This window comes from Zeugodacus cucurbitae, chromosome 6 (genome assembly GCF_028554725.1).
Source record: "Zeugodacus cucurbitae isolate PBARC_wt_2022May chromosome 6, idZeuCucr1.2, whole genome shotgun sequence".
NCBI lineage: Eukaryota > Metazoa > Arthropoda > Insecta > Diptera > Tephritidae > Zeugodacus > Zeugodacus cucurbitae.
This window is the reverse complement of record NC_071671.1, coordinates 64302011-64315728: the sequence shown is the minus strand read 5'-3', so window position 1 is coordinate 64315728 and position 13718 is coordinate 64302011. Positions and strand designations below refer to the sequence as shown.

General features: G+C 33.5%; 1 protein-coding gene across 5 annotated transcripts in view; it reads left to right on the top strand.

The window, feature by feature from the left end:
* The first annotated feature begins 3155 nt into the window (after positions 1-3155).
* Positions 3156-13718, top strand: part of LOC105209401 (myb-like protein X) — a 33478-nt gene continuing 22915 nt past the window's right edge. For 2 of the 5 annotated variants that reach the window (XM_054233914.1, XM_054233911.1), the window contains exons 1-3: positions 3156-3292; positions 3402-5357; positions 13276-13332. In XM_054233914.1, the coding sequence (XP_054089889.1) occupies positions 5297-5357; positions 13276-13332 (118 nt within the window). In that variant the 5' untranslated portion in view covers positions 3156-3292; positions 3402-5296. Of the gene's footprint in view, positions 3293-3401; positions 5358-12765; positions 12843-13275; positions 13333-13718 lie in introns of those variants that run through there. The other 3 variants (XM_054233913.1, XM_054233915.1, XM_054233912.1) reach the window with 2 other exon arrangements.

The window sequence follows — 13718 nt, the reverse complement described above, 5'->3', positions numbered from 1 at the left end:
TGCGCCTTGGTGTTATTCAATTTGAGGGATCCTATTAGTTTTAAACCAAATTCGAGCGGTTAATGGATGGAAATTCCTTCTCATCCAAATTTACAAAGTTTCATTAAGATATTTTACACGAGATATTAAGTCAATATATCAACTTGAATTCTGTATAATATGTTGCTTAGAAAACATATGGATCGATCCAACCATATCTATGTAGATAACAGTTGCCACATTTTGATTGTTGTGAGGTAGGTAGAAAGATAGTTGAATAGTTTACGATATCTGAAACTTCTTCTATCGATAGGTGTTAAGTTAACAAAACTGTTACATTCTAATTATTATACTACATATTGAACATGATATGAGAGCTTACATAACAAAGATCATTCGTAGGAATCATCTGTGATATGATATTATGTTCAAATAGTTATTTATGTTATGGAGTAATGTTTCGTAGGCCTAACGAATGGTTTTGGAAAAAGAAATTAATTGAAATTATTTTAGAGAAAACTGACACTAATTGATTTACTAGACTCATTTCTTCACCTTGAATTTATATATATTATTATGTATATAGACTATTGACGCTTAATTAATCATTGTAAACATTCGTTTACAAATATATACACATATGTATGTGTGTTGGCACATGTTGTCAAATGTGGTTAGCTAATTTGTTAGTTATCTTGCATGCGTGTGAAACATTAAACGACAGCTCAATTAGATTTGATACAAAAACAATGATAAAGTTACAAGGTGGTTCAAGAACTAATCAAATACTCTTCTATATTAAAAGCTGCGACAATAAAACTCTGATACAAGGACATAATAAATAAATTTATATGAGTGTTTGTATGTCTGGTCATGTTCTTTGAAGTGTGTCAACTGTCTTAAGAAGTAGGTCAATCAATTGAGCACACTTTACACCTAAATATACGTATATTAGTGTGCGTCAATCGCATTTGGCATTGAAAACGAAAAACGCTATCATAATCTAAAAGAAAGTAGGCTCATTGGCCAGCCACTTGAATGTATTAACTAAATTATGTGCTTGCCACACAGTTATCTCCTGTAACCACTGAGTTTCATGGCCGAAAACCGACCTTAGTGAGACCATTGAATGGCTGCACACGCGACACTTATATTTGTAGCTTCGCTATCAGGACATTAAGGTATGCTTAAGCTTGCTTGGAACCTTGCCTAAGAGACAATTAATTTGTATATGAGATATGTAAATGCAACCTTGAGTAAGTTATATTTCTTTGCTTGTGATGGTGTGTGTGTAATCCTATTGCCACAAACAATTAACCAATTGATATTTTATCTTAATTGTCATTCAACTGGATGACTTGTCGAGTGTTTAACATAGCGTTTGCTTATCGCCTGACAACAATGTTCGATGACTAAGCGGAAATGCTGCTATAAGTGTATACAGTTGTGAAATATTTTCCTTTTTCAATTTCATCAATTGGCTATTAAATGGTGTCAATGCTGGCACTTCCTATGTACATTTTTCTTGGTTTTTTTTTTTAATTTTTCATATTTTTGCATTGTGAGCACGCAATGCTTAACTATCCAACCAACTTCCTCCTAGATAAGCTTAGCCTTTACATGAAATATGAAATTTTTGACCAAAAAAACAATAACTAAGTATCGTTCAAGTCCAATTGAAAATAAAATACAATTTTTACTTGCTATCGATTTTCATTTTATTGCTTTTTAGCTCTTCTTTGCATTTGTCTTTTCAATTTTGAACTCTGGTCACCACCACGTTTCAACTTCACCACATTTATGCCACAGTTTCATTATTAATTTAGTGCATTTCCCATCGTGTTTTTTCTATTTTTTTGCAAACACCCACTCTATGGCAGGCGAACCGTTAGCTAGTGGTCAGCAGTGCATTTACCGTTAAAACTACATTTACTTTATTTATGTCAAATTGTATTGTGTTAGTTTGCTGGTCGCTTGGTTGGCTGTGTTGTTGGTTTTCATTAAGTGGATGCCACTTGTATGTCTGTGTGTGCCTCTGTCTGCGGGGCAAGCGGTTCACATGCAATGCAATCATTATTAAATATTTAAGCACTTCGTTGTTGCTGCTTTTCCACTCGAGTGAGTGAGTCTATAAAAGTGGTTGTGGGAGGTATAAGGGAATGCAAGGAGCCCGGATAATGCACTGTGGTTCCAACTAAGTGTCTTTGGCTGATTTCGCATTGATTTGTGAGTTATTATTTAGAAGGTCTTTGAGGATTTACTTAAACTTTTCTTAGTAAAATTGGAACCAAATATTAAATTTTGTATAAAAAAGTGGGATCCTACAATGGTTGCACCATCTCAATAGACTACTTTTGTTGTGAATTTAGCAAAACACATATTGTATAGTCTGTTCTGTCGTCTCCTTGGAAATATATAATGGATGCGTAGGTGTCTATTTGGTTCCTAAAAATTTACTTACCTTCACAATCAATGAGCTTCGTTAGAAGAGTTCATTAGCTACAAATCTCAAAGAAGCTCTCTGTCTCCGAAATTCTTACTCTCAAAACTGGTTTCTACGATAATACTAGTCGAGTGTCACGGCACCCATGGAGGATTTCATATTCCATGTACAACTGCTGCTACTTTAGTACACTCTGAGATAGAATTTATTACTTCACTTAAGCCTTCTTGGTTCTCGGTCATGGATGAACAATCAGATCTGGTATAATAACCACTTAAATGCTCAGATTATTCCCATTTCTCAGTTGTTTTTCCCAGAAACATGGGTTTTTAAACGAAAAATGGAGACTCTCCCACTATGTTGTTGTTGTAGTAGGGACAGAGATATTGTAATTTTTAGAATTTGAATTTATAATATTGAGATAATTGAGACGATCGCTTAAGTATGTGATGTATGAATGTGTTTTCGATAATAAATTCCATAATTATCATAAATTTTCTTTATGTACGAGCTTGGCAGAAATACATATTAAGAGGAAGGCATATCTCGAAGGAGGCTTCAAGCGTTTAGTTTTTAGTTAAACAATTTCGAAATGCATGTTTATTGATTCATAATGAAATGGTTATAATGCTATTTTTAATAAGAAAGTAAAATAGAAAATAAAATTAATATTTTTGTCTAAAATTAAATATGTCTATTTCATGAATTAAAGTATTGAAAATCAGAAACAAAATTTCTTTTGGACACAGATTTTCTCTATATAATTTTGAATAACATTGAATTTGCATGAAATGGAGTCAAATCATGCATGTGTGGCAGCAAAGGAACAATCAAGCAATTCTACATCTCCAAACAACGAACTCACACTTTGTAAGTCCCATATTAAATAATTAAAGAAAATTATGAAAAAATTAAATTAATTTCCTCATTAAATAATAAAGTAATATGATAAAAGTAAACCATTTCATAAAATTTCCAGCAACAAAATTAAATCAGAACGATAATTGCACAACAGTGCTGAAGGTGAACTCACCCGTTGGTACTACAGTGCGTATACGTGTCCGCCATACCGGCGTAGCCACTGCAATGCACGCTGAAAATAACAGATAAGCGAAGCAGAAAATTAAAATGAATATTAAAAAATTAACTATTAATAGAAGGAGAATAAAATAATATGAATTAACAAAATAATAATTATATAAAAACACTAAAGTAAATTAAATGTTGAATGAAATGACTGACTAATGAAAATTCATTAGTGTGGAGAGCAAAAAAATAAAAAAATATTGAAGAAATATATTAAAAGTATATAAGCAACATAGTAACACTTTAATATTAATAAATACATATGTATAACTAAAACAAAAAAGAACAACAACAACACCGCGCGCCACACTAGTTTATGAACCAACAGCTGTGTCGTGGCTTTACGAGTTCAATAAAAGTGTACAACTAACTGCCCCAACATTGACGAACATGAACGAAATAGTATGCAACACGCCACCAGACAATTTCAATTTGTATTTGTATACTCTTTTTCTTATTGTTGGACTAGTGTAATGGCCCATTCAGCGCCAGCTCCTTCTCGCCAGCAATGCTAATGTGCGGTCAGCAGGCTTCGTGCGGCCTCGTGTTTGTGTAATTTCGTTGTAGTGGCGTGGCACAGTTGATAAATTTTCCGAAGATAGTCATATGTGCAGCAAACGCCAACCGACCGTCAACGCTCGTGGACACGTTTCCGTAGCTGTTTCCGCCGCCATCACCAGCACGTCAGCGGAGTGTGTGTATATCGGCATGAGTGCATGCAGTAACAAAGCTAATGTTCATGAGTGACCAAAACGATAAACGGCAATTGGCTTAACGGTACTGTTCAGTCATTGTGTACAAGCCGTGGAAGGAAGAGGAAGTGTGAATTTAGTAGTGAGCAAGTTGGTGGTGCACCAGTGAGCAATCAGGCAAATTATAATGCAAATACGTGAACAACACAACAAAAGCAACAACAGCTATTGTTTGAGCGAAAATAAAAAACAAAAAATATGAAAAAATATGTAATTGTGTCTCCACACTCTGTGTTTGTGTGCGCGTGTGTCTGTGTGTGACAAATAGCCCGAGGGCGTGCAGTGCAATTCAGTAAAAATGGCAGGCTATCTGTATATATATACTCGTTAAAAATCGCATAAATGTGTTATTTGCCGAAATCCGATTAAGTTCTTTCGAAATACGTGCAACAACAAAAAAAAAAAACAAAAACAACAAATGATATAAATATTACATATATGCATATAGGGAATATGAAAGACCGTATAATAAAAAGCTGGGAAAACCGCACGACTAATCAGCCTGCTATTATGTGACAGTGTCCAACAGAAAAAGTAAATAACAGTAAATAATAGAAAAATAGTGTTTGTGTGCCACTTTGTCTAGTGTCATTTGCCTGACCAATACCGCAAGAGCAAATAACTGTAGAAAAAGAAAACAAAAAACTCAGCTATCCATTAATAAGTTCGCACAAAACTCGTTTTCCGCCTCGTCCCTACGCTCCTTAGTGTTAATTTTCTTTGCGCGTGCGTGTGTGTGTCGTGCTCTACATTTATCGTTGTTGTTGTTGTTGCACTTTCGAGTGGGTGTTTCTGCATATTTATGCAGCTGCTGATGACTTATTGCCGGAAAGTTTCCGCTGTGTGCATTCGTTTCGCTTGAATGCACGAGCTCGCTGAAGTGCCGTCACTGCTCTCGCAACGTTGCAGTGGCATTCGCTTTTCACACGCTCAGCGGCAGCCTCGACTTTAAGCAGCTGCAAGTACGCTGTCCAAATACAACTTGCTAGTGCACTTATAAACTCACATATATACACACACTTATACAAGCAGCGAAATGCCACCAAAACGCAGACGCCGTTTCCAAGGATTATATTATCATTCGTCGCCGCCGAAGGGTGAGTAAGCCGTTTCAATTATTCAATTAAGTGAAATTTTTCAATTACGTAGTCTGTTCTGTTCACTGTGATTGCTCAATTAAAGAAATTTGTACTTTATGGAAAATTTTGCAAATTTTTTAATTTCTGAATTCGCATTTCTGTATATTATTTTACTTAAAGCATTACAATTGTGTTGTGCCTTGCGAATATGGCCTAATTAATCAGAATTTAAAAGATGACACACATAGTGTTCCAAATATAAGAAGTAATATATTTATCGGAATGTTCATTATAGTTCTGTGTCTTACATTCTACCTACTTCTAAATACAGTTTGTGGTGAGATCAGAACTCTTACATGATTTTCAATGTGTATACAAAAAAAAAATAAATATTGTAAATACAATTCAAAATTTAAAATTTGCAATGTAGACCTGCTTCTCTCTTAAACAATTAAAAAATCTTCTCTTGCGAATGACTGCTAGATTGTTTTGTGGAACCTAGGACGTCATACCATTTAAGTATGTTATAATTTCGATTGAAATGATCGAATTCCATCCATTTTACAGTTATTATGAAATTTAGTGGAAATATTTTTTTAATTTAAAATTTAAATGAAATTGTTAAAGCCATTATGCAAGTATTTAACGATTTGTTCTACGAAGAGAACTCTTTCTACATCATCCTGAAGGTATAAATTCGACAAGTTGGAATTCGTTTACTTAGTCTCACTGCTTGGTGTCCGGAATATAAATATAATAAACAGACAAGCTCACTTAACTTTAGGATCGTCTTTTATTGTTATTTTTATTAAAATATATTGTGTTCTGATCGATAAATTAATCAGAGACTTATTTCATCCATGTTTAACATTAACTTAACACTAGATTATCGGATGTTGATTATATACCAATTTTTACTGATGTGTACCGTGACAATGGGTATACCAAAGGGATCTGCAGGGAAGAGGAATGGACGATTACATTTATTTCATTACTTAACTAAGAGCCAACGTTTTTAAAAAGCATTATTAAAGTTATATATTATATAAATATAGGTATTAAATAGTGTTAAAATTTGTAACGAGTCAAATTGGCTAAGTCCATAAATCTAATGTAAAAGAATGCTTAAACATTCCTACCAAATAAAGGGTTTTTCAGGGTAGACAGCAAACGACGCCATATTTTTTGCCGCACTTTTGACATTTCTCTTCGGTAAGGTTTGCCATTTCATTAACGAAATAGATACGATTCAATAACTAGTCGAAATTATTAAAATTTATGGTTGTCATAATCCTGCCCTGTTTGACCGCTCGATGATAACCGAAGATTTTGGTTCGAATAGGATGATATGGACTTGCACCACATATGTGGTTCCAACAGGAATCGATTTATTGAAAACCAAGTTTAGTCAACATGTTATCTCACGGAAATTTGATTCAGCGTCTGGACTTCAGCAAGCGTGTCCGTGGTGGTCATGCAAAAGAAATCGAGTTCCATACATAATGGCATCGAATGTACTTTCATAGGAATAAAGCATTTCATTGATATCCCAAAACGTTTTTGTAAAAAAAATGGTATCGCGCTCTTATTGAAAAACCCTTTACATTCCTAAATTCTACTAGAATAACGAAAGTCATTTTGTTAGGTATATTTGGGCCAAGAGACGGTCGGAATATATTTTGCAAATTTTGTATATCGTTTTACCTATGACGCTAAGAAAATATGCTCACTTAAGTACTTTGAGATATCTCGCAAATTTATATAGATTTATAGTCCAATTTTTAGACCGCAGTTGCCTCACCTTAAAAGCACAATTTGAGCTAAGTTCTATTTATCTATTCATTAGTTATATTATAAATTAAAAGAATGTAATGGAATTTAAAATGGTGTCGTGTGAAAAGTAGGCGTGATTGAAGTCCAATTCAGGCCGTCTTGAAGGTCTATAATTAGGATGTTCAGGGAAAGAAATGTAAGGAGATAGCTCAAGTTGATAATTGTTGGTTAGATAGTTCATATTATAATGGACCTATTATCTATTTTGTATGTCAGTTAATTTAATTTAATGCGTTAGTCCTTAAAGAACATTTAGTAATTCCCGTCTAACAGGGGGTCCCGATTTCTATATTTACACTGTTTTACGAAATGTTGCAACGAATTGATTTACAAAGTATGGCTGGTTGATGTATCTTTCGAGGTATACCCTACTGTCTTCAACCTGGTTAGAGTAGATTTCCTTCTCACTGAGTTTCCCATTTTGAGTGTTTGAAACACATTTCTTGATTTTTATGCAAATTGTCGGTTGCGGGGGCATATGCATATATGGATGTGCGGATTATACTATCCATATCCTGTTATCCATTTTATTTCTTTTAAGTGTTACAAATAAATTCGTTATTATACTTCCACAGCATATATTACTACTTCACGTCATATCAATAATATGCTCTTCAAACAGGGAAGCAGTTATACAAAAATTTGGTGTAATCACTCCAAAACTATTTAATTGCCAACATCAAGTTTCGTCATTAGAAATTAACTCACCATACATCGAATTAATTTGAAGTGGTCGTACCCACAAACTAAACTCAACTAATTATTGTGCAAATATAACTGTGAAAATTAATTACCCAATGCGAATTAATTTGGTAAACTTAAATGGCGCGACATAAAATCACATAATAAACAACATCGCACAATAAAGCTCCTACTACATATGTGTAAGTTTGTTGGTGTTTAAGGAAATCTGCCATTAAAACACCAATGTAATGTGGAATGTGACTTAAAACGCTTTTCGTTGGAATGTTTACGGCAAAAGTCACGCGAAATTCGCGCTCAGGTGCTGGTATTTTTATGTGCGGTTATGCCGACATCGCACATGCAAATTAATAAAAGCAACGTTCCCTTAATGAAACAAGAGTGGGAGAATAAACAATGATATGTATATAAGTAAATAGGGCTAAAAGTTATATACTAGTTGCACAATAACACTCTGAATAAGTAATGAATAACAGTATTAGGGACTTTGGAGGGATAGGCAATGGGGGAATATTGGCTGTTGAATGGTGTTTGAGGTTATATGAAACTAGATATAGCTAATGAAGGTACATACATATGTTTATATGCATTGAATTTCCGTTAGATAAAGCACGATGTATGTGTATTTATATTTATATATACTAAGTATAGTAAATAAAACATTTGATGAATGTATGCTAATATGCATATATATATGTACATTTGCTTAGAGAATGTACGAAGAAGTCTACTTTTTCGGGATTACAGTATTTTCGGATTGATCAAAAATGCAGATTTCATGTATATATGCTTATATAGTATTATAAGCAAAATGTTCTTCGAAGTTTAAGATTTCACTATACCATAGTTCGATCATTGGCTCACGTTCTTTCGGGATTGCCATCTCTAAATTGTTCATACATATATATTCCTATCATTTGCATATTTGCATATACTACATAAGCTTACATGACTCTTAATTACTGTAGTAGTACATAAACCTCAATACTAATTCACATTCATTTCTAACCAGAGGCAACAAGTGGCAACATGCCGCTATAAATTTCACGATATATTTCACATATTTTCTCTATACCTTGCTTTTTGCTCGCCATCTTAAATGGCACAGCGGAAATGTTTAGTGTGCGATTTCCGTTTCACTTCCGTTTCGTTTTGATTATTTGCATGTTGACGGTGGTAAAGGAATTCAGGCGATAATATACGTACGTTAAAAGAAATATAAGATGGGTATATGAATATATATATATATTTGCATACGAATATGTGTATGAAGGCATAGTGATATTATAGCTATGAAGATAGATAAATGAATGTAGATAGGTGAGAGCAATAAAATAGCGCTGACAACTTAATGAAGCGCTTATGGGTATGGCAAATTAGAAATAGCTTGTAGTAGGAAGCATAAATTAGTGCTCCTCATATTGTTACTAATATAAGGAAAATTTTGAATATTTAAGCGTTGAATTAGTGAACAGAAGTTAGTTTTAATATTAGCAGTCCTAAATTGGTATACTCAGTGAGCGAAATGTCATAATGTTTTAAAAAAAATAATTATACAAAAAATGGATTAATGAAGGGGGGATATACTATAAACTTTCTTACTATCATAAAATTATTTAATATACAATTCAATGCCTGGAAGTTTACATTTAGCAGTTATACGTCGTATGTTCAAAATTTAACTGGAATTTTCGTTTAATTTAATGCATTCAAATTGATTTCGATTCGATATTATGCACTTATGCCAGCGCTTCTTTCAATCGTCGAAACACTTCTCAAACACGATTTTTGTTAGTATTTGACTCTTTCAGCGATTTCTCGTATGATTGTAAAACCATGACCCTATAAGCGGTTACATGGGTTTTGTCAATATTTTTTTTCTTTGTAAAAAATTATTTATTTAATTCAAAATTTTTTCTGTCTTATAGATACATATTTAAAGAATAATTTCCGAAAAAAAAAAATAATATTGTTGTCATTGTGACGTCATTTCCGGTGACCCCTCGGAAAAAAGTTACGTCCGCGTTGTCAGCATAACTCCTGAGATGGATCATTCAAAATAAAAACCAAAAATAAGTGTTTTAGGTAAGACCTTAATTCGTACTTGAACGAAGGAAAGACAAAGAAGTAAAAATTGGAACGTTCGCAGACATTTTTCCAAAAAATAAAAATTTCGATAAAATTTGCTTGACATTTTGTTTTTTTTTTTAAATAGTTGTAATTGAAAAAATTAAAATTCCTTCGTTCAAACACGAGTAAATTGTATCTTGAACATCTATGCAAAACTTCATCAAGATTGGTTGAGTAGTTTTTCGAGAACATTTAACAACCGACTTTGAAAACACGGTTCCGAGAAAAACGCATTTATAGTTTTGAGTAACAATAATACCTGACTTGGAGCGCACACCTTCCTAAGGCTGTATCTTGAAAATTTGGGATAATGTTATTGAATTTCTACAACATAAATTAATAAGGAAAATCCGGAATTTTTTTTTTAAATCAACGAATCCCATATAACCCCTTAAGTTCTATTTATTTTTGGGAATAGAGAAGACACACGGAGTCATGTCTGGCGAATATGGAGGCTGAAGCCTCGTTGCATTATTGTTTGTGGCGAAGAATTCACTAACTAGTAACGAAGTGTGAGCTTTTAACAATCGAAAATCGCCGAGTTCATAGAAACACGTCTAAGCTTTGCGGCTGCTATAGACAAAGTAAGCAATGAAAACATCAGGGGAATGTATATCAACATAATTAAAAAAAATTGATATTGTACTCATAAAATTCGAGAAATCTGAAATTTTACAAATCCCTTTATTTTTTGAACACACCGCGTATTATGAACAGACGGACTTATACAAAAGTCAAATGGTGTTATAGGTTACCTTTTAATTTTGGAATCGTAGAGATTTGTGTGACTAAAGATATTTCTTCATATGATCGTGATTCATGTAGAGTAGGTCACCAACCTTGAGGTCAGATTTTCATTGAAAATATTCTCTCTCCGCTGGGTCAAAAGGGTTTACTTATAAGGTATACAAGGATTTTTTTTTTCAATCATGATTTAAGTTTTCCAATTTTTTTCTTATCAATGGAAGGTAAATTAATATTTATTTTTTGCGAAATATCTACTACGTTTCATTTTCTGTTGCGTTTTGTGAAATTTTATCCATAATGGTAGTTAACCCAATTAGAAATGGAATTAAATAGAGAGTTGGAAATACGAAACTACTTTTGCGCTATTTTTAATTTTGCTTTCCTTTGCTATAAATAGTTTACAAAAGAAAGCACCTCATTGCAAAGCAGTAATGGAAAGAAAGTATTTTCGCTATTTTTATAAAAATTTTATTTTTAAATTTTTTAACATTTCACTAAAAAGAACTTAACTGCATTCAAATTATATGCATTACGTAGGCAAATGCGTCACATGCCATGACAAACGATCTGCATAAATGCCTATGAAATTGGACTAAATATAGTTTTTACTAACAAGAAAAGCCTTGTCCAAGAAAAAGCTAGTCCATCTTACATGTACTATTCATCATAAGCTCACATATGGCAATAAACAAGCATGCGGCATGCCAGTGATTTTTACTCTTTAAGGACACCAGGCATATACACTTACATATGCATAGCCTTGGCTTTGATTTCTCCCATCGCCCACCGCTCATCATGTTGTAGGCTATTCAAATTTACTCCAATTTACTTTTTCTTGGCAAAGCATACCAAATTTTGTATATTTAATTGTAGCCTACTTTCCGTTAACAACTATGTATGGACAGCTGTATGTGTGTGTGTATTGGCCTGTATGCTAATGGGAACACCGAAAATATGTGCTCACCTTGGCATATTTAAAAGCCAATAAAGCGCAGCATATACTTAATTTCATGCATACAAACAGTTATACATATATAGATATGGACATATGACTTCAGATATGCACTTTATATATGTATCATATGTGTAGTATGGTTCATGAGAACTCGACACATGTTCTAAATAGCGCAATCAGTTTAATATTTGTTTATAGACGCATAAGAATAACGGTTTGGGGTTCAATTAGTGCATTAAATCGAATTTCAACACACTTTTCAAACACTTCTTTGGTTGCGTATACGCAGTGTTGTCCACGAAAACATTATAATATTTGTTTACTGTTTACTCTGCTCACTCTGCAACACTTTCACCTCAATTGCTTATTAGATTATTTCTAAATAAATAAAAGCGCTCATGAATGCCCAGAAGTGTGGTGAAATTAACATATTAACGCTGCTGATTATCCGCTGTGTGTCCGAGTTTCGTGGAAAAAAACAAACTAATTGTTGACTTAAGGCATACACGTAGAGCGCTGAGAGCTTGCTTCCAATGTAAGTGTGGAAATGTTGAAGAGTAAATGAATTTCCGTACAATTCACTGGAAATACGTGTAGTGTTGGCGTGGGTGTATAGCATTGTACAATTACTTTTAATTTTCATTATAAGCTGACCTTGTTTTTGTTTGCTTTTCGGCAGGCAAGGCACAACAACACATAATAAATACACAACAATGAAACAGCTAGTTGTTTTCCTTTCCCTTTCAATTCCTTAAAGAAAATAGAAAGAAATGTCGCATTTAACTTTGACCAACAAAAGCCTGCTTGCACCATCTGTCGTCCCGCAAACTCTCCATCGTTTATACAAATCGCCTTTCAACGCTTGGCTTCCGGTGCCTTGGCTGTCCGCTTGGCTAGACACACACGGTTGGTAGACTGCTGTCGGTTTGTTGGTCACTTGGGTTGCCAGCCGCTTTTTGGCGGTGGTTTGGTATGTGGGGCTCTGCTATGGAATTTTCGACACCTTTCGGCCGGCAATTTGCCTGTGGTCGTCGTGCACTTTTGGAAATCAGTTGTTGACCGGTAAGCGCAGTCAGTAGACGTGTTTCAAGTCGTCGCTTTCAAAAAACCCAATACACTTTGTCAACGTCAGTAAAGTGTGTGCTCGCTTTGTGGTCAATTAAAATAGAGTAATGAATAGTTAAACCGAATTTCATTTAGTTTTAGCTGTGCAATGAGCACTCACATAATGTATCGATTAGTTTTTGGTGGTAAAAGTTGTTGTGTTTATTGATTTTGTACGCTATTTGCGTTGAATTACTTGTACTTTCTGTTTAATTTTCATAATAGAGGAAGCTTCTGTTGAATATTGTTTCAAATGTCATGTGGTTGATTACTCTATCAATACCGCATTTTTGATATCGAGCTCGCAGCTCCAGATTGTTTTCTTCTTTTGATCGCAATCATAATATTAATAATTCTATATATTGTCATAAGCTATATGTGGTTTAAAATTTTTAACAAATAAATCAGATTTCACATTTTTGAGTTAAATATTTAATTTAAACTTTCATATTTATATTTTTTCAGTTCTACCAATGAACGGACAATCGTCGAACCAAGGGCGAAAGCGTCGTGATATAGATGGTAAGTAAAGTAATATGGATATTATTATAAAAGCTGCCGACACTCTATTAATTTGATTTTTTACTAAAAAGTGGCTTTTAAGGGCTTCATGATGTAGCGTTTGTTTAGTCTATGGTATACATATACGAATTTTTATTCAAAGAAAGGCTCAGATCGGCAGATAATTAAGATAAGTGAAGCGTTGTTTTATATTATTAGGGAGATTTAATTGACAATATAATTTGGAGTAGTTCTATTATAAATTCTAACAATTTTTTTGTCATGCTCCGCTGTATTCGTACCAATCAATCCTCACTTGGAAAGAATTGTCTGTAAAATCTTTATATGCATGCTTATTGCCAAGATTATTGATAAAGAATTTATGAATTCCAATAGATTCTTCAGGA